Source organism: Lacerta agilis, chromosome 3 (genome assembly GCF_009819535.1).
Source record: "Lacerta agilis isolate rLacAgi1 chromosome 3, rLacAgi1.pri, whole genome shotgun sequence".
In the NCBI taxonomy this organism is placed as follows: domain Eukaryota; kingdom Metazoa; phylum Chordata; class Lepidosauria; order Squamata; family Lacertidae; genus Lacerta; species Lacerta agilis.
The window spans coordinates 104,105,523-104,131,282 of record NC_046314.1 but is presented as its reverse complement, the minus strand read 5'-3'; the positions used below and the strand labels follow the sequence as shown (position 1 = coordinate 104,131,282).

General features: G+C 42.6%; 2 protein-coding genes across 3 annotated transcripts in view; one reads left to right on the top strand and one right to left on the bottom strand.

Moving 5' to 3' along the window:
• Positions 1-1,393, top strand: part of FBXO11 (F-box protein 11) — a 67,490-nt gene extending 66,097 nt beyond the window's left edge. For both annotated transcript variants that reach the window (XM_033145061.1, XM_033145060.1), the window contains exon 23: positions 78-1,393. In XM_033145061.1, coding sequence (XP_033000952.1) covers positions 78-207 — 130 coding nt within the window. In that variant the 3' untranslated portion in view covers positions 208-1,393. The remainder of the gene's footprint in view (positions 1-77) is intronic.
• Positions 1,362-25,760, bottom strand: MSH6 (mutS homolog 6). Its single transcript, XM_033145059.1, has 10 exons — positions 25,538-25,760; positions 14,004-14,203; positions 13,111-13,286; positions 8,606-11,141; positions 6,879-7,150; positions 5,378-5,495; positions 4,193-4,282; positions 2,552-2,706; positions 2,120-2,319; positions 1,362-1,523 (listed from the first exon to the last, which is right to left on the bottom strand). Exons 1-10 carry the CDS (start codon positions 25,702-25,704, stop codon positions 1,448-1,450), a joined length of 3,990 nt encoding a protein of 1,329 aa, XP_033000950.1. The 5' UTR covers positions 25,705-25,760; the 3' UTR covers positions 1,362-1,447.

The window sequence follows — 25,760 nt, the reverse complement described above, 5'->3', positions numbered from 1 at the left end:
TATGTTGACTAACCCTTGATTAAAAACGTACTGCCACTTTTCCCCCTGCCAGTATTTCAAAGACTTCTCTCTTCCAGGTTTTTCTGCGACTGTGGTGCTGGAACACTCTCCAATCCATGTACATTAGCCGGAGAACCGACCCATGATACAGATACACTATATGACTCTGCTCCTCCTATAGAATCTAATACGCTGCAGCACAACTGAATTACTTTTGAGAAAGAAAGGAAGAAAAAAAGTCCTGCCATTCTATCGTAACTGTTAATTTTGTTTTTGAGGAAGTTATACTTGCCCATTTCTGCAGAGGGAGACTTAAAAATGGATGTGTAAAAGTGGTGACACTATGGAGCTCAACCTACCAAAAAGAAAGTGGCAATATGTTGACTCAGGATAACAGAACTGGGCGTTTCAGCATTACTGTGTAAAACAAAGACTAAGGGACAGATGTGAAGAAAATAAGCTGCATCTTTGTACAGATACCAACTTCCAAAAGGCTGGTGTTTCTACAAGTAGCATTGAAACACAGTCCCATTTGCAGTAGTACTATTCTGTAGACTAGCAGCAGTCTTTGTTGCTGCCTTTATGGACATGGGTACCAATTGCTTTTTGTAATATGGTAAAATGTGAGCTAGCACTTCTGCATTTATTTTGATTTTTTTTAAAACATTTATTCAGATTGAGATGATTTTAATGCTTTAATCTCATGTAGTTTTTAATTTCAAGCAAATCTTATTGTACTTGAATGTGTCCTGTTTTGTTAGCACATCTAGACTTGCTGTAACTGTACTCATGTCCCAGTATGTACGTTCTTTCTATGAAAGAGAACACTAATCTTAAATTATATCCAGCAATTTTTCTGGTATCCTTTGCAGTTAGAATATCCCTCCTTTTCCCCTTCCCCGCCCCATGGTCTTCACATCACTTTGAGAAACAATGTTTTAATGAGGCTTCCGGGAGATAATGCACTATAAAACAAAGTATGCAGGCGACAGTTTGCAGTTAAGAGGTTTTACTATGTTTTAAAGTACACTGTTGTAAGAACATCTCCTTAAAACAATCCTGTATTTACTCTGTTCACAGTTTTATTGAACAGTCTTGGACATTAACTCTTATGAACTGCTGAAAATTGCAATTTCCTCTAATGAAGATGAGACAAAAGTATATAGACAGCCCTATACAGTTTCATAGCTTTTTTTCCATTTATGTGTATTGGTGACAGTGGGTAATCAACAGCCTGAAAGTGTATGCATGTACCATAACATCTAGACTTAATATATTGTGGAGTATTCAATAACCATTATGTAGAGGGGTAGCTAAGAATTAAAAGGGTTTAATTTCCTAGGAAATACAATGGAAAATGGTCATTTTTAAAAAATAAAGTTTATTAGATCACTGTTGTTTGTATAATGCCTTCAAAAACTGCTGTAGAAACTTAGTACAGGTTGTCTCATACAGGAAGCGCGGCTAGCTTGTCGAGCTCATCTCTGGCTAGTGGAGCTCCTTCAGCTATCTGGCATTGTTTCCTGGGAAAACACACAGAGTGTCAATCAACATATGCATGTTTTAAACTAGGGGAGAGAATTTTTACAATTAGAAGGAAATAATACCAAGCTTAGACACTGCTTACTCTTCCGGCTAGGCTCAATACAGTATATCAGGCATGTCCAACAGATAGATCGTGATCTACTGGTAGATCACTGGACGTCTGTGGTAGTTGACTGGCTCCCCCCAAAGAAGCTTAGCAGCTTCGGCTCCCCTAAAAAAAGCTCTACATCTTTGCCCTGAAGCCCCCCAAACAGGGCTTTCCCGCCTAAAAAAAAAGCTCAACTTTGACGCAACCCCCCCAAAACAAGGATGGCTTTCCTTCCTAAAAAAAGCTCAACAACTTTGACCTGAACCCTACAAAAGGGGGTAGATCACTGCCAGTTTTTAACTCTGTGAGTAGATCGCGGTCTCTTGGAAGTTGGCCACCCCTGCAGTATATAACAGTGCTGTGCAGTCACATCAGCTCCACAGCAAGCTAGTTAAAACCATCTCCTGCAGCATGCAGCAAGCCACCAATTTAAGGACACTAGCATCGCCCCGCCCTGCAAGGAAAGTACATGGTGAAAAATCTTACCTGAACAATCTTAGTGAGAGTGTAGTTGCCTCAAACTCTTTTGCCTTTTCTTGAGCTTTCTGAATAACTTTTTCAGGAATGTTGGCAAGCCTTGCTGCATTAAAGCCATAGCTTTTAGGGCAAGCACCTTTAATGAATTTGTAGAGAAATGTAATTGTTTCTTGGCTAGGATCGTCACACTCATTTTCCACCATACATGCCTGAAAAGAAAAAACAGCACAAAGGAAAGTGGATCGATGGCCTTTGGTTCAAATCCTACCAGCTTATCTAGGCCTTTAATGGTCTACTTTGTTTACCAGCAAGTTTCCACTGACCACTCTCAAAGTAATGGAAGGGGGGGTGCCTTTCATTTAGCAGAATGGCTGTGTTGAAGAAAGGGAGCCCCAGCCCGTAAGCCCAACCACTTTTGAAGGGAAAGGAAATGTTACATACCATGTGTCCCAACCGCACAGAAGGTGTCTTAGAATAATCCTCTACTAAAGAATGGTAATGTGTTGAAAACATGGTGCGGCATTTGATGTTCTCTGAAAGTTCTTTCACAACTGCACTAGCAATAGCAGTTCCATCAAAGGTAGCTGTACCTCGACCTGGAAAGTAAAGAAAGCTGAGTTGAAAACTGCTAGAGCGGCTGAAATACATTTAGAAATTTGCTCTAGGCTGGATCTTTGCCCTTCTTTCAAAAAAAAATCCCAAACTACTAAGAAAAAACCAACAGCATACTGAGGATTTGAACCACTTTTAAAGCAAGATGACTTAAGTAAGCCCAGCCATCCTATCTTCACCATCACATGCAGATGAGACCCTAAACCAAGACCCCTTTTATAAAAAGAACAGAACTTCCAACACTTGAATAATCAGGACCTCTGCCATAATGGGAGGTTTCTTGTGTGATCATTCCGTTGTATGTATAAACTGCAGCCTTGGCTCAACAATCAGGACTAGAATTGGACAAAGTTATTCAGGAAATTCAAACGAGCTTGCTGTGAGATAACTTTGTTTACCAAGCAATGGTTTAGTCTAATAAAAATATTTATTCCAAAATATGTATCGGGATGGTATCCTTATTAGGCCAACCACACTGTTACAAAAAGCAAGCTTTTGAGTTCTCCAAAACTTTTGATCAGGTTAAAAAAAATGCAAGGGGCAGGAAAATTTGTTAAAGTCTGTTAAGACTCTCATCAGTTGCAGTTATAGGTGGCTTAAGATGGTGTATGGGAGGAAGTGGCAACATTCAAATAATACCCTTTCTAGTGCACATGAGTGGCATGGGTAAAAATACAACCAGGCAAGTTTCTTAAATTTATGTCCCCCCTCCAAGGATACCTAATGAAACAAAAACACTTGACAGCCAAAGTATCTCAAGCAAACTAGAAGGCCTTGAATAAAATGGTCTTTGCCTGCTACTGAAAAAGATCCTCTTGATTCCCAATGAAGGGTGGCACATGTTCCCAGCCATCCACACCTCAAATGAGATTATCGGGCAGACTGGTTTGAGTAATCGTGGACCGCTCTCTCTCACATGATACCAAATGGGATTGTCAAGATGCTGGGGTGGAAGCGGGATGTCTGTATTTGTGCACTTTAGCTTGCTTAAGCAAATCACTGTGACCGACCCAGGCACCTTCAGCCGTCTTGGAAACCAGCACAAGAAAGTGGCAGGTGCAGCTGCACCTCCGCATTGGATTTTTCATGCTTGGAATCTTGGGTTCAATTAAAAACAAGATTCGTGTGGGCAAGAACTTCCCATATGGTGTTGCTGGCATCCAGTTCCTTGTTTAAATTGGCTCTCGGCTGTTTTCGTATGCCCTGTTAGCACACCTGGCATCTATAGCCCAGGCAGGAGCTGTGCTGGCACGATAGCTGCAGAGGGCTTGCTTTAAATGGCACTGGTAGATAAAAGGTCACACAACCAAGCTCTTGCTTTGCAACAGCGTTTAAGTCAGGAATTTGTGCAGTGCCACAGACTGAGTACAGGCAGCTGTAGCCTGCCAATCGGGCTGTTAACTGACATACCTGTAAGTGGGCAAAAAACAAGCCTTTTAAAAAATAGATATTTCAAAAGTTATTACATACCTAGTTCATCCATAAGAACGAGAGAATGCTCTGTTGCATGCTGTAATATGCTGGAAGTCTCACTCAGCTCAACAAAGAATGTACTTTCCCCTGGTGGAGGGAAAAAAACATCCTGGTCACTGTAGGTTTCTAAATTACGCAAGGAGCCTCCACAGAAGTATGGAGCAGGAGTGATGTTGATGATAGCAGAGGCAGGAAGAACTGCATGCATTTTGGCAGCAGCTAAACACGTGGTCTCACAGTCTGTCACTATCTTCACCCTCTTCGTGCAAGCAACATGCAAAGAGAGCTACAGGTTGTTTGTATATTCTTGCATTTATACCCCACCTTTCGTCATGAAACCAAGGTGCCATAACTAAGCTTTCAAGCCATTACACCACAAGGATTGATATTATGGCTGTCACCCTTGCAGCACCATCTTGTGCAATGTCTACTCAGGAGCAAGCCCCGCTGAATTTAATCTGGATTTACTCCTAAATAACTGTGCAGGATTGCAGCCTTAAAAACCTAACTTTAACTCCGAGAGGAAGTCTGTGAAGTGGCCCACTTGAGCTCCGCCCAGTTCATTCACTCTGCAATATGAAAAGGATGCCTTTGCCTCAGTGGAAGCCGCTTTTGGTAGGAGAGCCCATCATCTGTAAGGAGCATTTCCTTTCCCACCCTGGTTAAGGAACCTTTGGCATCTCTCTCACTGATGCCCTTGCTGCCGTAACCCAGAACTAGAGTTTCGGGTATGAACCAAACGGTTCTTTCTCAGGCCAGCTTCAGGACCTGCTGGCACACCCTGTCCTGGGCTTCTTCTCTGCTGCTTTCCCTCAGGGCACATGGGTCTTGAGGGGCTACAAGGGAGGGAGGGGTCAGAGCTGCCAGGTCTCTTAGGCTACTGATGGTCCCTTCAAGAACTGGTAATCATGGGCTCTTTAGTCTGGGCTTCCTCACTTCTTCCTTCTCTCGGGGTACATCGGTCTTAAGTAAGTATGGATAGGCAGGAGAGAGGAGAGTCTATAGAGGCCAGACCATTCCCACCCTTCCCATAAATATTTCTAGTGCTTGTCACCGTATAACCATTTTCATATACACGTATTTTGAGGGAGGCACACCCTTCTTCCCTTTACAAAAAGTTCTGTGTCACCTGCTTTGCTTTAGCAATTTTTTCTCAGAAACCCCAAAACGGACAGGACTCACCTGACATAATTCTATCTGAAGCCCCTAGTCTGGTGAATATTCTGTCGACAGGAGTAAGCCTGCAAGATTCAGCAGGTACAAAGCATCCCAACTGGGCCATTATCACCACGAGGCCAGTCTGTAAAGCAATAAAACCAATAGGCATTAGAGAACTCGCTTCACCTGCTTGTCCTGCTGCTAAGGAAGAGATGCTTCAGTTCATTACCTGCTCCAATGCTATTTCCACCAAAATGAAGTTGTCTGCATTTGGAGTGCCCAGTACAAATCGACAACTTCAAACCCTCATCTATTCCCACAAAGAAGACATGCCGCACTAACCCGATGTTTAATACTGAATTATTCCATCTTATTTTAGAGTTTCTATATCGCTTGACAGAGCCCTAATGGATATCACTCAGCAGGGATTTAAACATACTTAAGCAACCCAATGCTACTGTGGAAATGGAAGTCAGTTAACGGATAATGGAATTCTGGAAAAACTAAATTTTGGAAATACAATTGTACCTTGGATACCAAGTGTCTTGGTACTCAGATGTTTTGGCTCCTAAACCCCAGAAGTGAGTGTTCTGGTTTGCAAATGTTCTTTGGAACCCGAAATGGAGCTTCCACAGCCTCCAATCGGAAGCCACGCTTTGGTTTCTGAATGTTTTGGAAGTCGAACGGACTTCTGGAAAGGATTCCGTTCGACTTCTGAGGTACCACTGTATGTAAAACTGGTTCTCCTGGTTTCAGAGTGGAAAGACAGGAAGCAATTGTGCTGTTTTGCCATGTTGGTATCAAACGCTTCCTACTTGTACTCTTACAATGCTCCGTATGATCCGATCCTCATTCTGTAAGAGCAAACATTTAGGCAAGGAGTACCCTTCCAGCCAACAGCTCTTGTGATTGGGCAATCTAGGGTATTAAAAACACTGAACGTATGGAAAGTGTACATCTCCCCCCCCCCAACAGAATCCTGCTGTTCTACATACTATCCACATCCACATCACACAGGTGATGAAAGAAAACTGAACAAAGTACAGCTGCCTAATTATTTCAATAGTAGGATCTGGGTAAGCAGGAATGTTACCAACATTGGGTTTAGCCTCGTGTTAAATGAATGCTACTTTGCTAAAAGCATTTGGACAATTTGTCCTGTGCATGGTGCTGCAAACAGTAAAATGTTATTTTCCTATAGGAATTCATATGTATTTATACAGTACATGTCAGAGTCCCAAAGTCCAGCTAGCCCAACTTCCTACCTGACCCAACTTTCAGCCCCTCTCCAGTCTTCTCACACAATCCAGATTGCAATGGGAACTATTTTATTATAATAATTATTGTTGTTGTTGTTTGTATACCGCCCTATACCTAGCCTGTGTGTTGCAAAAAAAAACCTTGAACATGCACCAATTGGGGGAAGAAACCCCTTAACCAATCCCAATGGGGCAGTTAGTTAAAATAAGAAAGAGGGAAATTACACAGATAAACCATGCTTCCAAGTGTATTGTTCTATGATCACCTGTCTCAGGAGCGTGGACTTTCCTCCCATGTTTGGACCAGTCACTAGAACACAGCAAGTCCTGCTCTCCGGATTTGCCTTTTCATCCTGTACACCTATGAGGATATCATTAGGGATGAAGTCATCGTCCAATGAGGTTTTTGTGATGCAGGGGTGGCGGGAATGCTTCAGCTCCAAAAAGGGCAGCGTGTTGCTCTCCGGAAGCACAATTACAGGTCGGCACAACGGTCCATCACATCCCTGGCTATAGTGTGCAAAGCACATCAGGACATCTGGGGGGGGGGGGAGAGAGAAAATCCCAGTCAGTTTTCCCGTTTCCTGTGTTCTTTTTTCAGAGCACTGGGCTGTATCACAAGTGACTAAAGTATCAGTTACTTCCAAGCACTTCAATCATAAAACTTTCACCATCTCCTCCAAACAAGAAGCTTTTACTGCACTACGTACTGCTAACATCCAACACAGAAATTTCAATTAACACACAATTATTAGGAAAGTATAAATAAGATGGAAGTCTGAAATTTGTTTAATTTTCAAATGACTGAGGGATAGTGTTTCCATTAATTAGACTAGACAAACTATACAAAAAAAAGAGCAGGAGGTGATGGCAATCTTCAACAGAAAGCTGGGAATACCCTATTTTTCGATGTTTAAGACAAGGTTTTTTTCCGGGATTTTGGCTTGGGTGGACTGAGGAAGTCCCTCCTGCCGCTGTCCCCTCTTTCTCCTCCCCCTGCAGGCTGCACGCTTTGACTGGCTCGCCTCCTGAAGCCCCCACCAGCTCGACCACTGGAGGGAGAGCACCCTTTCCTTCCCCCCCCCCTCTCCTCCTCAAACCCCGACCTTTCTTGGCTTGGCTTCCACCGCCACCCATCTATTTTAGGGTTTTGTTTTCTTAATTTTGGGTTCAAAAAAATTAGGGGTCATCTTGTACAAGGAAAAATATTGTACTTTCAGAGTTTTGAAGATATCTCTTTGCTGAGCTCTCAGCTTCTCTAAAACTCAGGCTGACTCCTTACCTACAGATTTAGATTGGGAGTACTCTTGCTTAAAGCAGGCTTGCCCTGAAAAACTACACCACATAATCATCTTTTGTGGGACACAGCCCACGTCATAAGATACAACAGGTCGCCAATGTGGCACCCACAGGTACCAGCGTACCCAACTAGCACCTCCTATGGCACTCACTGAAGGTCTCAGTATATATTCCCCCCAAAACGCACAAGAGGCTGTTTGCTTTTCCTGCTCAGTTCCTGTCTGCCCTGGCTCAGTCACTCCTTTACTAAAAATGCCTCCTTAGACATGCACACCATTTCATTGGATGCCAGGACAGGACACACACCCTCTCATCAGTCTGAAGAGATATGAGGTGCATAGAGTTTCTCCCCAAGCAAGTGCAGCGACGGCTGTTGCAACTGTAATAATAATCACACAGGTTACAAGATTATGCATCATTATGCTCATCACTACATGGAGCTATCAACTGCCTTTGCTAAGAGGCACTCCTTGCGCAAGAAGCAGAAACAATCCTTTTATGTAAACCAACATTTAGCCCCCAACCCCAGCTAATATTCCTAATACACACAGTGGCACTCCACACTGGTTTCTTTGCAAGGGATTAGATGGCAATATTCCATATTACGGAACCCCAGCTCTTCCAGGCTGCCCACACGCTAATGAATTAATAGTACATTTTCAACTTGAATATACTACGGTAGAAGTCTCCATACCTAGAACTGCAATGCATTCCACTGCCGTCTGCCAGTCTTCGCTGCTTTTATCAAAGTTGTAGAATAACCTCTTCATACAGTCTTTCTGTGCCGTATCCCTCCGTTCTTCAGCGTTGGTGATCTCGTTCAGCATTTTCTCCAGGTCTTTAGTCCAGTAGCGCTTAAAGCCCTTTCTGGTAGATTTCAGCACATAATCGTCAGGCAGGTGCGCAGGCACCGAACTCTCCGCAATCTCCATCTGGTAGCGGTTTTTGCCCGCTCCCCAATACATCACAGCTTTAATGCCAAGCCGTTTGCGCTGCTTTTCCAAATACTGACGAAGGCCTTCCTCAATGTTGTTTATATCCTCTAGCGCTTTATCATAGTGAGCGTCAAACCCAGTTTTTGGGTTAACCACACCAGTCTTTCGTGCAACGCTATGATCGAAAGCTGCATCCCATCTTGCAAGTTCTGCTTTAATGTCTGGGAAGCGGCCTTCTGGCTTCTTAGATTTGACCATCGCTATCTGCCTTAGCGTTTTGGATGTAAAACCGTCAGCAATATCTTCCAAAATTGAGATAATCTCCATAATTATTTTAAACCCTTCCAGTGCGGACAAAAAGTCTACAATTTTTTTCTTGCTGTATCTGGCCTCCTCATATAGAACAGCCCTGTTGGCAGGGTGGTCCTGGTTCTTAAGGGATGACCCAATACTGTGAATTTTGCTTAAAAGCCTTTCAAGGTCTGGGAGTTTCCTTAAAAGGTCACGGATTTCTGACATTTTGGCAGCTTCAGCTAGGAGGTCTTCAACTGCATCCAAGCGGTTATTGATGGTGGAAGGATTACACAACGGTGCACAGAGCCACTGTTTCAGGAGTCTCCTTCCAAAAGGCGTACAACAAGTGTCAATATTTTCCAGCAATGTGCCTTCTTCTGACCCAGTGGTTGCATTTGTCAGAATTTCTAGGTTTGCCAGGGTGACCCCATCCAACACCATCCTCTGGCTTGTTTTAGCAAACAGACTGCTTGGGTTTTGTTCTTTTGCAATATCAACATCCACAGGAATGTATTCTTCAAATTTCCCCATTGATAAGAGTTCCTCGTCAATAATGCATCTTTTAAGGTAGAAGACACAGCAGCCAAGAGCAGAGAGCGCAAGCTCAGAGTTTTCCCCAGGGGTAAGTCCCAGTGAGTCAGTTTCCGCAGTCATAGATTTGATTACTGGCGGCAGGATGAGCTCACTGCTTGGATTTTCTTTGTCCCGGAAGTAGCCTGTTTCAACCAATGTTTTTAGCGTTTTGGATGCATCCCAGAACTGAGACCCAGCAATCAAACCTTCTTGCACAGTAGAGGGAAGTAAGCCTTTGAGTATCTTTTGTGTTTCTGCAGAGGGGTTCCCTCGCTCAAAAAGTATCTGCACAGGAATATGATGAGCCAAGAGAGTTCTAAACCTTGAGCAATGACGGTCATCTGAGAACTGACCCAGGTAGAACTTCCCCACTGTCGTGTCAACAAAGCATACTCCAAAGGTACGATGAAGGCCAGCAGAATCGTCAACTTTTTCTTTCACGCAGAGGAGGTATTTGTTGTGGGTGTCCAAATCGTCACCATCTAGAATGCCGTAGGTCTGTGTCCCTTTGGAAATAACCCTGCATATTTCTCGGCGCACAACTCTGTCGTATTTTGTCGGGTGGGCCAAGGCTCTACAGCGTGCTTCCATCATCTCAGGAGTCTCAATCTGCTCAACACGAACCACTTTGTAACCTTTCTGGACTAACATAGTGCAGTATCTGTCAAATGCTATTTCTGGGAAACCAGAGTGAGCAAAAGTGCCTTTCATGAACGACAGGCCCATGTTGTTAACACCAATAACAGCATCCATGTGGAACAGCTCATAGAACTTCCCAACTTTATAGAAAAGAACGCTATCAAAATTCTGACTCTTCATCTCCCACCACTTCCGCATTAACGGAGTGCAGTTTTTAAGGTAGTCCTCTGGCACAAATACAGTATTTGGATCATAATCTGGATCATTTTGCCGTCTCCTGCGAGCATCTTTCCTTTTACCATCCTGGAGCCAGTCAATTTTATCATGTTCCCACGAAGTCGGATTGCCATCTGCTCCTGCTCCTGCTCCTGCTCCTCCTCCATTAATGCTTGGCTGAAAATCATAGCATTCAGGAGCTGCAAAAGATGATAACTTATACTTTATCTCAGCAGAAAAATTTGTTTCTCTGCTGGGTGTTCCAGACACATTGTTCTGGGGAGGTTTATATGCCTGTTGCTGCACTGGTTTAGGAGAGACTTTAATGGGTCGCTTTACTTTCTTTCCTGGGTCAGCCTCAGATTCAGAAGCCTCACTGTCACCAACTCCAACACTATTTTCATCACTGCTAGCTTCATCAGGTTTAAACTCCATGTCTGAATACTCGTGTTCGCTGTCGGAATCCATGATCTTTCTCTTTTTGGATTTCCCAGCATGTTGCTTTCTTCCACTTTGCCTTTTTCTACGTTTCGCTTCCTCAGATGTGCCAAAATCATCACCCTCATCGCTCACCTGCCAAAGACAAAAAAGAAGATAGTAGTATTAAAAAAATTGGATGCTTTAAAGACAGGTTACTGCTACAACTTTGACAAGGCAAGCTTTCTGATGGGGCCCCCAACAATTTGGCTGCAGTCTTCTTCCTGTTGTTATTTTAAAAATAAGCAGCAGGTGGTGTTGTCGGACCACATTATCGTGCAGATACGAGATTTCAACTTCTCTATCATGACCAGTGAACAATGGGGATGTGATCTCCCTCTGCTCATCGGATTTGTGATAGGTGAGTGAGAGGTTTCAACCTCTCCACTTGGACTATCACAACAATAGGTATGCGATTAGGAGTTCCATGGCACAGCAGTAGCTAGGCTCAATTGCATCAAATGCTGCAATAAGTTGACTCCAATACTTCCGTTTTGTTCAAGCCTACACACAGTTCTTCAGCAGTCAGATGTCAGTTCTAAAGATCCTGAAAGAGGAGGACAACCAAGAGGTTTCTTTTTCAACTGTGAAGGAAGGCCCCTACAGGCAACTCCCAATTTATGTTCCGCTCTGAGACGACCTGTAAGCCATCCATTTCAGCAAATTAAACATGCACTTACATAGCGTTGAATTAAGTGACAAGTGTAAAGGATGGGGTGTGTTCTCCTCCAAGCTTTCCTTACAGAGTACCATTTCTACCACGGGAAAGTTGGCTCATAACCACAGAAGAAAGTGCTGCTGTGAATAGCTGTGCATCATTCTGAACTTATTCTGTGGTTTATTACTGTAGATCGTAGCATTAGTAAGAAGGGTGACATAACTTAAAATATGGCACAAGATTCCCCACATTGAGCCTTGCTTGACCCAGGTACCAGCCTTATCAAAAGGCATTCAGACAACATCCTGAACTCATCAAACTTTGCCATAAAGGTTAGCACATGCAAATTTCCCAAGTACAGTCTACTGACGCCCTGGATGGAGACAATCAATATGGTGTTATTATAACTTAAAAACCGAGAGCACACCAAGATAACCAGTTCAGTCACAGCCCACTAGGATGAGTCTCTCAAACTCTTAATCTGCAACATGGGGGAAATGAGAAATGGGTAGGAACTCCCGGGGAAAGGCAACAGAAACGATAGGAATTGCCCACCTGAAAAGTCCCCTCCCTTCTCCACAAAGAAAAGGGTATAAAGGAATCCCAAAATGTGTAGGCAGTGGCTCTCCTAGCTCCAAGTATCTTCATTCTGCGCTCACAAGGAACGAACACACACATGCCTAAGGACAGGTATTCTCCCCACCCCCTCCATTTCTTAACTTACTATTAGTGTGAGTCTTGCTAGCATAATGGTCACGCTCACTTCTGCAGGCTTTTGAGAATAGGTAGGGATTCTTCCACTCTTTAGATCAAGGTGTGTGTGTATGGTAGGATTTGCTACCTGCCTGAATTGTAATTTTACTGTCTGAAACAGCATTTATGTATTCTGTCATTTTCGTTTCATACGATAAATCAAGCTTTGTTTTTTTTAATGTGTTCCTCAAGAATCTGAACGTAAAGCTATTTGCTCGCCTCTAAAAATTACTGGGCCACCCGTCTGGCAATTAAGAGATTGTTATGCTGTGAACCGCCCTGAGATCTATGAGTATAGGGCAGATTACTACTACTACTACTACTACTACTACTAGTAGTAGTAATGATCGCCAGCCCAGAATAAAAAGTATTGGGTGTCAGGAGTTTTATTTAGGCAGGAACAGAGGCAAACACATATTCAAAAATGGACTTGTTATAATTCTACCAAAAGATCCCAAACCTCTAGTTGGTGTGTGTACAGATAAATGTGAGTGTGGACATGCATGTGAGTTCAGACACGTAACTTGTTACAGTTCCAAAACAATAAAGAGAAAGGCAACTATCTACGTATACAGAACTGCCCTACAAATCATGAGCAACTTCTCTTCCCCGTTTTCTAATTGCGTGTGGAAACAAGAATTATAAAAGAGTGACCTCCATCTCCTCATCGTCTTCATCCTCGCTTTCTGAAGGTTTGTCACACACTGCCAGATCAAGTCGCTCACTCTTCTCTTTTTTCAAAGCAGCATCTGCTAATTCCATTGCTCTTCTAATTTCAGGTCTTGAACTGTAGAACATGCCTCCCCTACTGGTATCTCTACCAGAGGAGCCTGTAATATAAAAAGGAATCAGTCAAGAAAATAGATTTTGGCTAACACACTCATGGTCTCTCCTAGTTTTTGATTATCTAACATACAGAAATCTTACAGTAACAATCCCAAATTAGAGCTTCTGCATTTAATCCCATATCACTTAAGAACTGCTATTTAGAACTGCCACTACTCAGATTACTATGTATATTAAATTGCATGACTTTTTAAATCATTCCACATAAACTACTACTCATCTGCTGTTGGAATACTGGGGGCAGTTTGGTGTAACTTGCACAGTCGGAATCCCACCATAATTATTTTGATGCAAAATAGCATATCAAATGTTGGTGCTGAATACAGAACCATCTTTGGCACTCTATAGTTCCCTCTGCAACAAATGCTGCTCACTCAATATGGGTGGGGCTTTTGTCAAGAGTGGCATAGGGCTGCAAGTTGCCTACAATAACAGGACAGATGCATGTTAGGTGAAATAGTACAGCCCCAATCCCTTGTACTGCCAAGTCAAGTCAAATTGAAGAGCTGCATCCTACTCAAATGAAGGTGAAAGGGCATCTTAGCTGAACGGTGCTTCCAAGCGTCTCAGTATGTGGTCAATTTACAGAGTGATGCAGCATTGCTTGTAATATCTATGTGACCTACATTTAGATTTCATCACATTTATTTATATATAGTATATTCTGTTATCACCTATTGCATTCAGTTATCAACTCTTACCTGTATATGGTCGTATATATCTAATGCTAACCCAACCCCTTGATGGGTCGTCGTCAAAAAACTGTACATGGATGCGAGAGGACCTTCCTCTGCCTCTGAAAAGTGATCCTTCTGTTGGATGCTTGTACACAAGGCATGGCCACCAAGGGTAACCTTCGAGTTTGGCCCAAACCAGATCACCGGGTGAAAATTCACAGTCACTGCAAGACACACAAAAAAGATAGCTTTTATAACAGATCTTTTACTTACAGTCTATGAAGTCAAAAGACTATCTACAATGATTACAGACACAATTCTCTTAGAATTTAGCTCATACTTTACCCACGGATACTCAAGTTTTTATTTTATTTTTTAAAGTAGAATCCCCACCTCCAAATGTAAAGCATTATGTTTTTCGCTGACTGTCAAGGCCTGTTCCCCAAACCTGGGACAATTAAGAAACATATCCTGGAATTATAAAAGAGGATAAAGAATAACAAAGCTAACTTTTCCTATTACAGGATCCAGTTGGCAGCACAGCTGGTATGATCTTGCAGGTGAAACAAAAAGGTCACCTCTCCCTTAACAAAAGAAAGAAAGAAAGAAAGAAAGAAAGAAAGAAAGAAAGAAAGAAAGAAAGAAAAGGTATGAAAATGGGATGGATGGTAAAAGAATGATGTGTGATACGTCTGAAATTTTGCCCGTGTTTTCCCCCCTGTAAAGCTTATTGGCTCTGGATGTAAGCAGAAGCCTTACTGATTGGGAGGAAGAGGGTGAGGGAGTTTTCCCCAACACAATAGCTTTGCCTTAATAAACAGTCTTGAACCTAAATCAGTGCAAAGGCTCAATTTTCTTCCACATCCAGAGCCAATCAGGAGGCTCCTAACCTAGAATGTTGTAGTAACTGGGACTATGGTGCATTCTTGGTTTTCTCATAGTTGAAACGAGATGAAACAAGTTCCCAGTTAGCAGGCCCATTTATCTTATCTTGAAGCCTATGCGGCATATGAGATAATGTTTCCAGCAACTGAGCTCGTCCCAATCCTCTTCTCACTGAGACCACTACTTACACAGAGGCCTCAGCAAGGAAATCCTCCTCCTTTGCACAAAATTAACAGGTTAGTTTGATAGTGATTTAACAATGAAGTGCCCTGGAATGTGTGCAGAGTTCCTTTCCTCCCTTCAATAAGCAACTGCAGCACGTACACTTCAGCTTCAGGTGGCTGAGGGGAGGATTCCAGAGCAAACAGCATGGCTCTCGAACAATGACAATAAAAAAAATATTGAGCTCGCCAAGAATTCTAAATAGGAACAGGTTAGTCAGTGGGCAGTTGAAGTGCCCAGAAACATATGTAAATGGCAACTGGCATATAGATATTGCAATGTTCAATCTGCAAATTAAGCAATTGAAGAGCCTGTCCTCCTCCGAAGTAATCCAAAAACTGTAACAGAAAAGGCACAGTTCTCACATTCTTTGGATTTGTCATCTCTTTTTTCTTGTCCCTAGACTCAACTAGGATGTCCTTTAAAGCCTCTTCGCCAAAGAGCTTTACCCCCCTACAAAAGGTTCAGAGGCCAAGTTGTTGGAAGACAGCACACCAGCCTCCCTGTGCGCTGGAAATCTTTGACAAGGACATGTGAGACCGGTTCATGTCTTGAGGAGGATTGCCCATGCAAGGGCCACTTTTGCAAATGATTGGGCTGTGGCAGAGGCTCTGATCGCTAGTACTTAAGGCTGTCTCAAGGTCTTCAGGGGAAACGGAGTGCCTGGGTAGGGAGTGAGAACCCCTGCATGAAGGTTGTGCTCCAGACTATCTCTTGGAGGTGGAGGGAGAAGCAGATACTGTTGATGAAGAACATTTGAAGACTGAGAGGTAGTTAAGGGCCAAATTACTTCCTCAGCCAGATCTACTAGTAGAGCTTCCTTTAGGAGGTGCAGTATATGGATGAAATTCAGGATTAATGCTGTATTCTGAAGCAGAGACTGCTTCTGCTGTTGAGTAATGAGGTCAAAACATTTCATTCATGCTAGGGTGAGCTGCATGAATATCTTGGCTCTGAGAGGTTTCAAAGGGATGAGGAAATTCCTCTTGAGCTCAGCTGAGGAAGATCTTCCCTGCAAGATATCAAACTGGTGAACCACTTGCCGTCCGCTTCACCAGGGACAGATTCCATTGTCCTCCTCTCTCTGCCCTTACTTAGCCAAAGCAGAGCCTCCTGCTGACCTTCCATTGAACCATCCTCCATAGTGAGAAGAATGTCAGAAGGGGGGGGGGTTCACCCCCCCAAAAAAATCTGGCTCTGAGATGTTCTGAATAGCAACAGGGCAAGACAGTCTGGAAAACTGGGAAGATCTGCCATATCAGTTGAAAGTGACAAGCGCTGCCCTTGAATTGGGGGGGGGGGGAAGAGGACTGGAACTAAATCTTGAATAGAAGCAGAGTTTGCTGTAAAATTTTCTATTGTCTTTACAGGCTGTGATTTTGCTGCTGCAATTCACTGCAGGCGGGTGTAGATTTCTTCTGTGCCTTTCTATTTAAGTGCAGACAAAGCAGCTCTCTGAATTATAGCGGATCGTTAATCATTAGCAAAAAATGCAGGGCAACTCACACCCACCCACCCACCCCGCAGACTGGTTTTGAAAGGCTTTAGCTGCACTGAGGAAGAAGTTGGAGGGGGAGGGGAAATCTGGAGGCTACTATGGCTGAAATCAGCTAAGTCAAGGACAATACAGTCTCTAAAGAGGCTGTAGATAAGAAAGGAAGCCAACAACTGAACAGGCTTTGAAAAATGAGTGGAAAAACACCAGAGCCAGGGAGGAGGAGGAGAACTAATGATGAGGCTAAACACAGAGAGAAATTCAACTAGAGGTAGCAGAGACAAGGAAATAACCAATCTGAAAGGAGAACATCAGGAGTCTCAGGAAGAAACAATTGCTTTCTGCAAGGCAAAGTAAGAAACTGAAGAAGGAAGGAGCAGGGAAGAGCTAAGACAGCAGCTTCCTGTTTCAATTATTTTATTTTATTTTATGCAAGCTTGTGATGTTGCCTTTTGACCGCCAGGCAGCCCAAACCTAATTCCCAATATGGCCACAGCCTTTATGCGGTCTCCAGAATAGCTGAGACGACGTGTACCTGGATGCATTAAAAATAGGTTCAACATTTTAATTTGACCCTGAAAACAGAAAATTACTCCCCCACTCGCCATTTACCTTTGAATGGAAAATATGAACTGTTTGGTAACAAGAAATGAAGCAGAAATATATCCACGATACAAGGCCTTTTTAAGTGAAAGGAAAATGCAACATTCATGCTTTAAGTTAGCTTTGATTTGAGCTGGAATTTTATCATGTTAAATTAGGACATAATTAAATTAGAGGCATAAAGGAGGCATGTAATGATTAGAAAAGTAATGTACCTGCTGCGTGAGAAAAAAGAAAAAGTTGCTTATGTGAGACTCGTAGAAGTCAGTTGGCCCATAACCTGTTAAGATTTGGGCTCACTATCTGTTGATATGACACATTTTGGCCAGTGTGGTCAGCAGAGTATGCACGGCTCCAGTAATCTTCCAGCAGAACATTCAGTTTTCCTGCTTCCCATTAGTAAGCCTTTTCCAGAGTTCCCATTAAGAAAACTCCTTGCCCACTCAGTTCCGTTTACAATAGAAAGTTTATTTTTTATTTTTTTAAAAATACTTTATTTTATTGTTCATCAATACAATTTATAATATTCACACGTTACAGACAAGACATACACAACAGACATTCTTCTTAAAAAACAAACACCCCATCATACTCTTCCTTCCATCCTTTCGTCTACTACCTTTTCCCACCACCTATCAACACCCCACACCCCACCCTGTGCTTGACTTCCAGTCAGCTCAACTGTAATTTCTTTCCATTTATCCTTTATCTTTCTTTTAACACACTATTATTCCAATTTCTTATTTATTTACAATTCCCCTTTGTTGTCTTTGTTGTTGTTCAGTCGTTCAGTCGTGTCCGACTCTTCGTGACCCCATGGACCAGAGCACGCCAGGCACGCGTGTTGTCTAACTTGCTTAATATCCAATAACTTGCTTAATATCCAATAGTCATAACGGAACTTGTTTATTATAATAGGAGATCTAACTTTTCAACATAATTTTGCAAATATCCTCTAAACGCTTTCCAATCTTTGTCCGCCCTTTCTCTTGTGGTCCTTCCAATTTCTTCCATTGTTTTAGACATATTCTAGAAGTTTGGCCAGCTATTCTGTTTTTGTTGGAATTACTCCACTTTTCCAGTTTTTTGCTATCAGTAACCTTGCAGCTACTGTTGCATATAAATATAATGTTTTGTCTTCTTCCTTTAAGCTGCCTGGTACTATTCCCAGTAGGAAACCCTCTGGTGTTTTTTTAAAAGAGTATCTAAACATTCTTTTCATCTCATTATATACAGTTTCCCAAAATCAAACTATATTTGGGCAATTCCACCATATGTGCATCATGGTGCCTTTTCCTGTGTTGCATCGCCAGCAGACATCTCCGCATTTTTTATTTATTTTGGCTATTTTTTCCGGTGTTAAATACCATCTATGTTGTATTTTCAAATAATTTTCTTTCAATATGTTACATCTTTCTAACATATTTTTTCCAATATATTGTGCCCATTTAATCACTGATGCTTTAACTAATTCATCCTTTGTTTCCCACTCTAGCAACAAATTATATAAATTAGATATATTTTTTGAAGTTTCTTGTATTAAATATTTGCTAAATTTGGAAATTTCTTTTTCAAATCCTATTTTTTTTATCTTTCTGTAATCTATATTTAATTTGGGTATACTGGAACCAATCTGTAATATATCCTTTAATTTTTTCATAATCATTTAGCTTTAATACACCATTTTCTTCCTCTAATACATCTTTATAAGTAACCCAATTTTCTTTCATATTCCATTTTTTAACTGCAACAATCTCTGCCGGCGATGCCCACCATGGGGTTTTGGGCTCTAGGATTCTTTTGTGTTTTTCCCAAATTTTATATATAGATTTTCTAATTATATGCCCTAGGAAGCCTTTATGCACTTTAGCTTTTTTGTCCACTAGATAAGCATGCCATCCAAATCTCGTTTCTACTCCTTCTAGATCCAATACGTCTGAATCATCTAATTTAATCCATTCTTTTAGCCAGGTCAGACCCACCGCATCGTGATATAATTCTAAATCGGGGAGGCTAAATCCTCCTCTTTCTTTCTTATCAACCATGATTTTGTACTTTATTCTTGGTTTTTTCCCTGACCAAATAAATTTTGCCAAATCCTTTTTCCAATTTTTAAAGCATTTTCCTCCTCCTAATATTGGGATACATTGAAATAAAAACATCATCTTTGGTAAAATATCCATCTTCATTACTGATATTCTCCCTAATAATGATAGATTTAATTTATCCCATACTTGTAAGTTGTTTTTTATTTCTTTCCATATTTCCCCATAATTCTCATTAATTAAATCCATAGTATTTGTTGTTATATTAATTCCCAAATATCTTAATTTTTTTTGAATTCCCAATCCTGTAATTTCTTGTAATTCCACTTTATCTTTTTCTTCCATATTCTTCACAATAGAAAGTTTAATGTCTCATAGCACAAGACAAGCATTAACACATTAGCTATTTTAGCCCTTAACAGATTCTGCTACATCATGAAATAATCTACTGTAATACAGGTTTTTTTCTGCCCTTAGAAGTAAACCTTGTAAAAATACAAGTATACAGAAAGATCCACTAGCACCTCCCCCATGCTATCCTGAACCTGCAGCTTCACCGCTAATATCTCTCACTGAGCAAATACAGGTAGGTAGCCGTGTTGGTCTGCCATAGTCAAAACAAAATAAAAAAATAAAAAAATTCCTTCCAGTAGCACCTTAGAGACCAACTAAGTTTGTTCTTGGTATGAGCTTTGCATGCACACAAAAGCTCATACCAAGAACAAACTTCTTGTTGTTGTTCAGTCGTGTCCGACTCTTCGTGACCCCATGGACCAGAGCACGCCAGGCACGCCTATCCTTCACTGCCTCTCGCAGTTAGAACAAACTTAGTTGGTCTCTTAAGAAGAAGAAGAAGAAGAAGAAGAGTTTGGGTTTGATATCCCGCTTTATCACTACCCGAAGGAGTCTCAAAGCAGCTAACATTCTCCTTTCCCTTCCTCCCCCACAACAAACACTCTGTGAGGTGAGTGGGGCTGAGAGACTTCAGTGTGACTAGCCCAAGGTCACCCAGCAGCTGCATGTGGAGGAGCGGAGACACAAACCCGGTTCACCAGATAACGAGTCTACCGCTCTTAACCACTACACCACACTGGCTCTTGTGCTACTGGAAGGATTTTTTTTTCTTTTGAGCAAATACCTCACACTCCTGCACATACACACATTCCTTAGATAAAGGGAGGGTAGATGTGTCATGCTTTAGAACACCATGTATGAACACATTTAGTAAAAAAACAACAACCAGAAGCCTTCCTACTGGGTATTTTAAACCATGAAATCCCAAGAGAAGACAGAACAGTCTTTATGTATGCCACTACAGCAGCAAGCATCTTATTAGCTAAAAACTGAAAGACAGAGGATTTACCAACGATTGAAGAATGGCAGATGAAAATGGTGGACTATATGGAGCTGGCTGAACTGACCGGGAAACTCCGAGACCAGAGAGATGACGCGGTGTAGAAAGATTGGAATAAATTTAAAGTATATCTAAAGAAGTATGCTAAAATTAGTATCTGAAACAAGTAGGGATAAACAAGTAGGCAGCAGATATGGAAGTTAGATAAGTGATAGTTATAGATGAAGTAATGTTAAGATTATTAAATAAGAGAAGTTGATTTGTGTATTAATATGGGAATAGATAAAGGTAAAGAAATTACTAAAGATGATTTACAAGGGAAGCAGACGGAGGGCGAGAGGAAGTCAACTTACAATGTTTTAAAAGGTTAGATAGATATAAATAACTGTTTTTATTAATTTCATTTGTTTTGTATATTGTTGTAATGTTCTTTTTTTCTCTTTTTTGTTGTATGTGTAGTTTATGTGTTTTGTTAAAAAATCAATAAACTTTTGGGGGGGAAATAGAACACCCTGTATGCATCACCGTCATACTAGAATTTATTGCTTTCTTGTAAAATTGATAGCTTTGCTTTGATCAAAAATTTGTACTACCCTCTCGAAGTTAAATGATTGGTTTCAGAGAAAAAATTATCCTCCTCAAAAGGGAGACTGCAACTTTTTTGGTACCAAGCCTGTCTCCTTCCTAAAATACTCAACTTGTACCCATGTAAACTAAGCTTTCTGCCTCAACTCTACAATTCAATACCTTTGAATGGTGACTGGATCTATCTGGAAGGGCTAAAAGGTTCTGTTGAGGGTCGTGTGGGAATTTGCTTCAGAGAAAAATGCACAACCAGCAGGTGGTGATGTATTGCAACTACTTGAACTATTAACAACTCATGCTATGGACTCCTATGAGGAAAATAATAATAATCATCATCATCATCATTATTTTATACCCCACCTATCTGGCTGGGTTTCCCCAGTGATTCAGAGTTGCCAGCTAAGGCAGAGGAGTTGGATGTGCCTGAAATAGACTACGGTAAGTCCTGCCCTAGGGCCCATGGTTTTCATAATACATTGCTGGTGCAGTTTACTAAATTTTCTGCTGGTGAAGTTTACTATAGGCCTGTGATTTTCATAGCATGGTGCTAATTTTGATTATCATTGTCACTAGGAAATTGAAGCACCTTCCCTTTTGTATTTCTAACTTGTTGGAAACAGTTCACACATTACACCAAATTGCAATGTGAAAATCATGCCGCCAAGATAACAAGGAGCAGTCATGACCCTTTACTCAGGTACCCTACCCTATTATGCAGGGCAAAGAGAAGGGTTTGGGGAACTTTTAGTTTCATTTCCTTTAAAGTCAGCTTGCCCCAATCAAAGACCCTCCAAGTGTCCCTATTTTCCAGGGACAGTCCTGGATTTACAGAAGCCATCCCGGTTTCTGATTTGATCCCAGAATGTCCTGCTTTTCCTTAGAATGGCCCTATTTTAATCAGAGAAACGTTGGAGGGTATGGAGTTATGCAACCCCTGAGCCAAGCCAACCTTTAGAAGACATCTGAAGGCAGCTCTGTACTGTATAGGGATGTTTTTTAATGTTTAATATTTTAATGTTTTTAATATATGTTGGAAGCTGCCTACAGTGGCTGGGGCAACCCAGTCAGATGGACGGTGTATAAATAATGGTATTATTGTTACTACAGTGGTACCTCAGGTTACAGGCGCTTCAGGTTACAGACTCCACTAACCCAGAAATAGTTAAGAACTTTGCTTCAGGGTGAGAACAGAAATCGCAAGGCGGCAGTGCAGCGGCAGCAGGAGGCCCCATTAGCTAAAGTGGTACCTCAGGTTAAGAACAGTTTCAGGTTGAGAACGGGCCTCCAGAACGAATTAAGTTCTTAACCCGAGGTACCACTATATTATTAAATAGGACATCCCTATTTTCATTGGAGAAATGTTGCAGGGCATGCCATCCCTTGGACCAAAGGCTCATGGTTTTTTTCCCCTCGTGCCCATCTTGAAGGCTTCCCACAAGCACCTATCAGGCACTGTAAGAACAGGATGCTGGATTAGATTGGCCATCTCCCTGACATGTGAGTAAATATACACAGATTGCAGTTCTGCATGCTTATCTATGCAGCTGGGCCTGAAAAAACAAATCACACTGAATTCAAGGGTACTTGCCCTCAGGTAAGCATGCATTCATTCATTCAAAAAATGATCCTGCGATCCTATGCACATTTACTCCATTTTACTTGGTAAAATATGCATCCTTGCATATTTAAAACACTAATGCCACAGAACACACACAGCCTACCACCACCAAGCAATTTAAGTGATGTCTCCCAGTTACATGGAAAGCAGGAAGTCATGTCTGCAAGTGAGGCCTTTTCCTGAGACACAACCAGCTACACTTTCATATTTTAACTCACTAGCGATAGAGAGTTTTTAAAAGGAATATGTGGTCGCCAAAAGTAGGCCAAATGGATATGGCTGAGTGAAGCTCGGCCTTTACTGTTATAAAGTGTATGCAAGGACTACCTTCATGAAAAATCAGTGAAGGACTGCAATGTGGTATAAGTGGGCAGCTTTCTTGTACATTTTATTGCAATTACAACCTGCTGCAGCAAGTGGTAAATCTAGCCAATCAGGAATCTTTTAACTCCTCTTGTATAGCCCAAACCTAATGTATGATTAAGCATTGCTATTTTTCAGCACTCCTTTACATCAACTTGGGAATGGTGCAGCATCAAAACTCCTAGTCCATTTGCAAAGCGCAGCAGGATCCAGTGTGCATAGGGGACCCACATGTTGAGGTTCTGAAGGGGAACAATTCTCTGTTGTGAAATGCTTTTTAATGCTTTTCTTTAGCCTGTTTACATATATTCACATATAGTTGTGTATTATTGCAGAACTGTGTATTTCTATATTCATATATTTCTGTATCATTGCTCCTACAAGCCTCTGTAAAGAAAAACAGTTTTAAATTGACATGAGCAGAGAGGGGCCTCTCACCCGGCAGTTGAAGATAAGTCTGCCAAGGTTGAAGATAAGACCATGTGCATTGTATGGAGCTAGACAAAGAAGTCTTAAAATACGGTAGTACCCTGCATGTAAGACAAGAGGGGGGAGAGGTCTTTGGAGTCGGAATGTATCTCTCAATATATTAAGCTTCTTAAGTTAGCCTTATATTAAGTAATCATATTGTAAGCATTAAGTTTGTTAGGGTATTTTATGTCCCTTTGCTATTATTGCTATTATTGATTTGTGCCTTTGTATTCTCTACCTAATGCAATGTTTCTTGCTAATTAACTGAAATTATGCTTTCTTGCTGATTGGCAAGCACAGGCGTAGTTATGAATAGACTGAACCTTGAATAGACAATAGCGGATCTGTGTGCTCACAAGCCAGGTTCTATGTTGCCAATTTCTGGGAGGCTTGCCAGGAAAACCTCCTTTACATTCTTATGTGATTGACAAGAAGGTGGGCTCTGGGGGAAGGTTGAATTCCCAGAAAACACGTGAACACTGAGCTAAGTTTCGAATTCCTATAGCCATGTATAAAAGAAGTGCACGCCAGTTTATAGGTGTGCAGTTTGGCGAATTATTCCCCTGCACCTTTTGCTTTGCATATGCAACCCAAAATAAACCTGTTGTATCCTGCATGGTGTTTTGCCTCTTTGTGTTCATGTTCCTCCTCTCAAGAGCCTAGAAAGGTCCAACAGTTCCTTCATTGCAGGGGGTTTGACGAGATCAGGCATCCCCAACCTGCGGCCCTCCAGATGTTTTGGCCTACAACTCCCATGATCCCTAGCTAACAGGACCAGTGGCCAGGGATGATGGGAATTGTAGTCCAAAACATCTGGAGGGCCGAAGGTTGCTGATGCCTGGACTAGATTACCCCCAGGGGTCCCTGCCAACTCTCCGATCTTATTCAACAGCTGTCCTCCAGGTTCATTCCGTTCTGATACAGTGACTTTCGATTTCGTAACAAAATAGAAAATTCTTTCCAGTAGCACCTTAGAGACCAACTGGGTTTGTTCTTGGTATGAGCTTTCGTGTGCATGCACACTTCTTCTTCAGGTATCTGAAGAAGTGTGCATGCACACGAAAGCTCATACCAAGAACAAACCCAGTTGGTCTCTAAGGTGCTACTGGAAAGAATTTTCTATTTTGTTTCGACTATGGCAGACCAGCACGGCTACCCACCTGTAACTGGAACATTTCGATTTCGTGAAACCGACACGGCAGATTCCCACCCCACCCCCACATTCCTTTAAGTGTGCCAGAGTACTGGGCTATACCGGGTGCAGCCATATGAAAACGGGAAGGAAACACAATGGGGGTGGGGGAGACACACACACACAAAAGGCCACCAACCCACCACGCTGCAAATCGGGAGCTTTAAGCAGTTTTGGGGAGCGAAGGGGAGCTTTCTCCTCCACCTGGAGGGCCACCGATTCGGAAAGATCCGAGAGGCAAATTCGCGAAGGAGGAGGAGGATGCCAGATGCCACCATTCCACCATCACGGCGCAGCCTGCTGCTTCTGCTCGGAAGAGCGGGGCGCTTCCCGCCACGTGGAGATTCCCCACGAGCTCGCGCGGTGGCCTACGCGGCCTCCTGCAGATTGGCCTCCCCTGGAACCTGCCTTTTCCCGCGCTGCCTCTCCCCGCCTCACCTGAGCCCGTCCCTCCACCTCACCTGAGCGCATCGCCAAACCCTCCCTCCGCTATGGCGCGCGCCATCCTTCTCTTTCTTTCTCTCTATATTTCTCTCTCCCTCCGGGTCTACCCGGCCTGTCCCCCCTCCTCCGCCCCGCGAAGAAGCCGCTTTCGGGCCTAGTATGCGAGAGAGAGAGGCCCGCCGCCGCCGCCAGCCCTCCTCATGGAAGCAGCGCCTGCGCGCTCCACGCTCTCGGCCCGCCAACCGCCGCCGCCTTTTCGCTTCCTCAGCGCGGGGGCTTACCAGTCCGTGGGGGGCGCCCTGGTCCTCCCTCGGATGCCCGACCCTCTGGGCGACAACATGCGCCCGCCCTCGGGCTCGGCATCGCTGTGGGGGCTGCAGCCGCCGCCGCCGTCGCGCTTGGCCTCCGACATGGGGAAGAAGCTAAGGAGGGAGCTTTGGCGGGACATGGCGGAGGCGCCGCCGGAGGAGGAGGAGCAAGAGAGGGACGCGGCGACGCGAAAGG

Excerpts from the sequence above, each read along its gene's own strand:
- MSH6 (XM_033145059.1), bottom strand. The coding sequence starts at position 25,704 with ATGTCCCGCCAAAGCTCCCTCCTTAGCTTCTTCCCCATGTCGGAGGCC. Across the intron at positions 4,283-5,377 it reads TTCAGATAGAATTATGTCAG|GGGAAAGTACATTCTTTGTT; the intron begins GTGAGTCCTGTC and ends TCCCTCCACCAG. Across the intron at positions 2,707-4,192 it reads CGTTCTTATGGATGAACTAG|GTCGAGGTACAGCTACCTTT; the intron begins GTATGTAATAAC and ends TTTACTTTCCAG.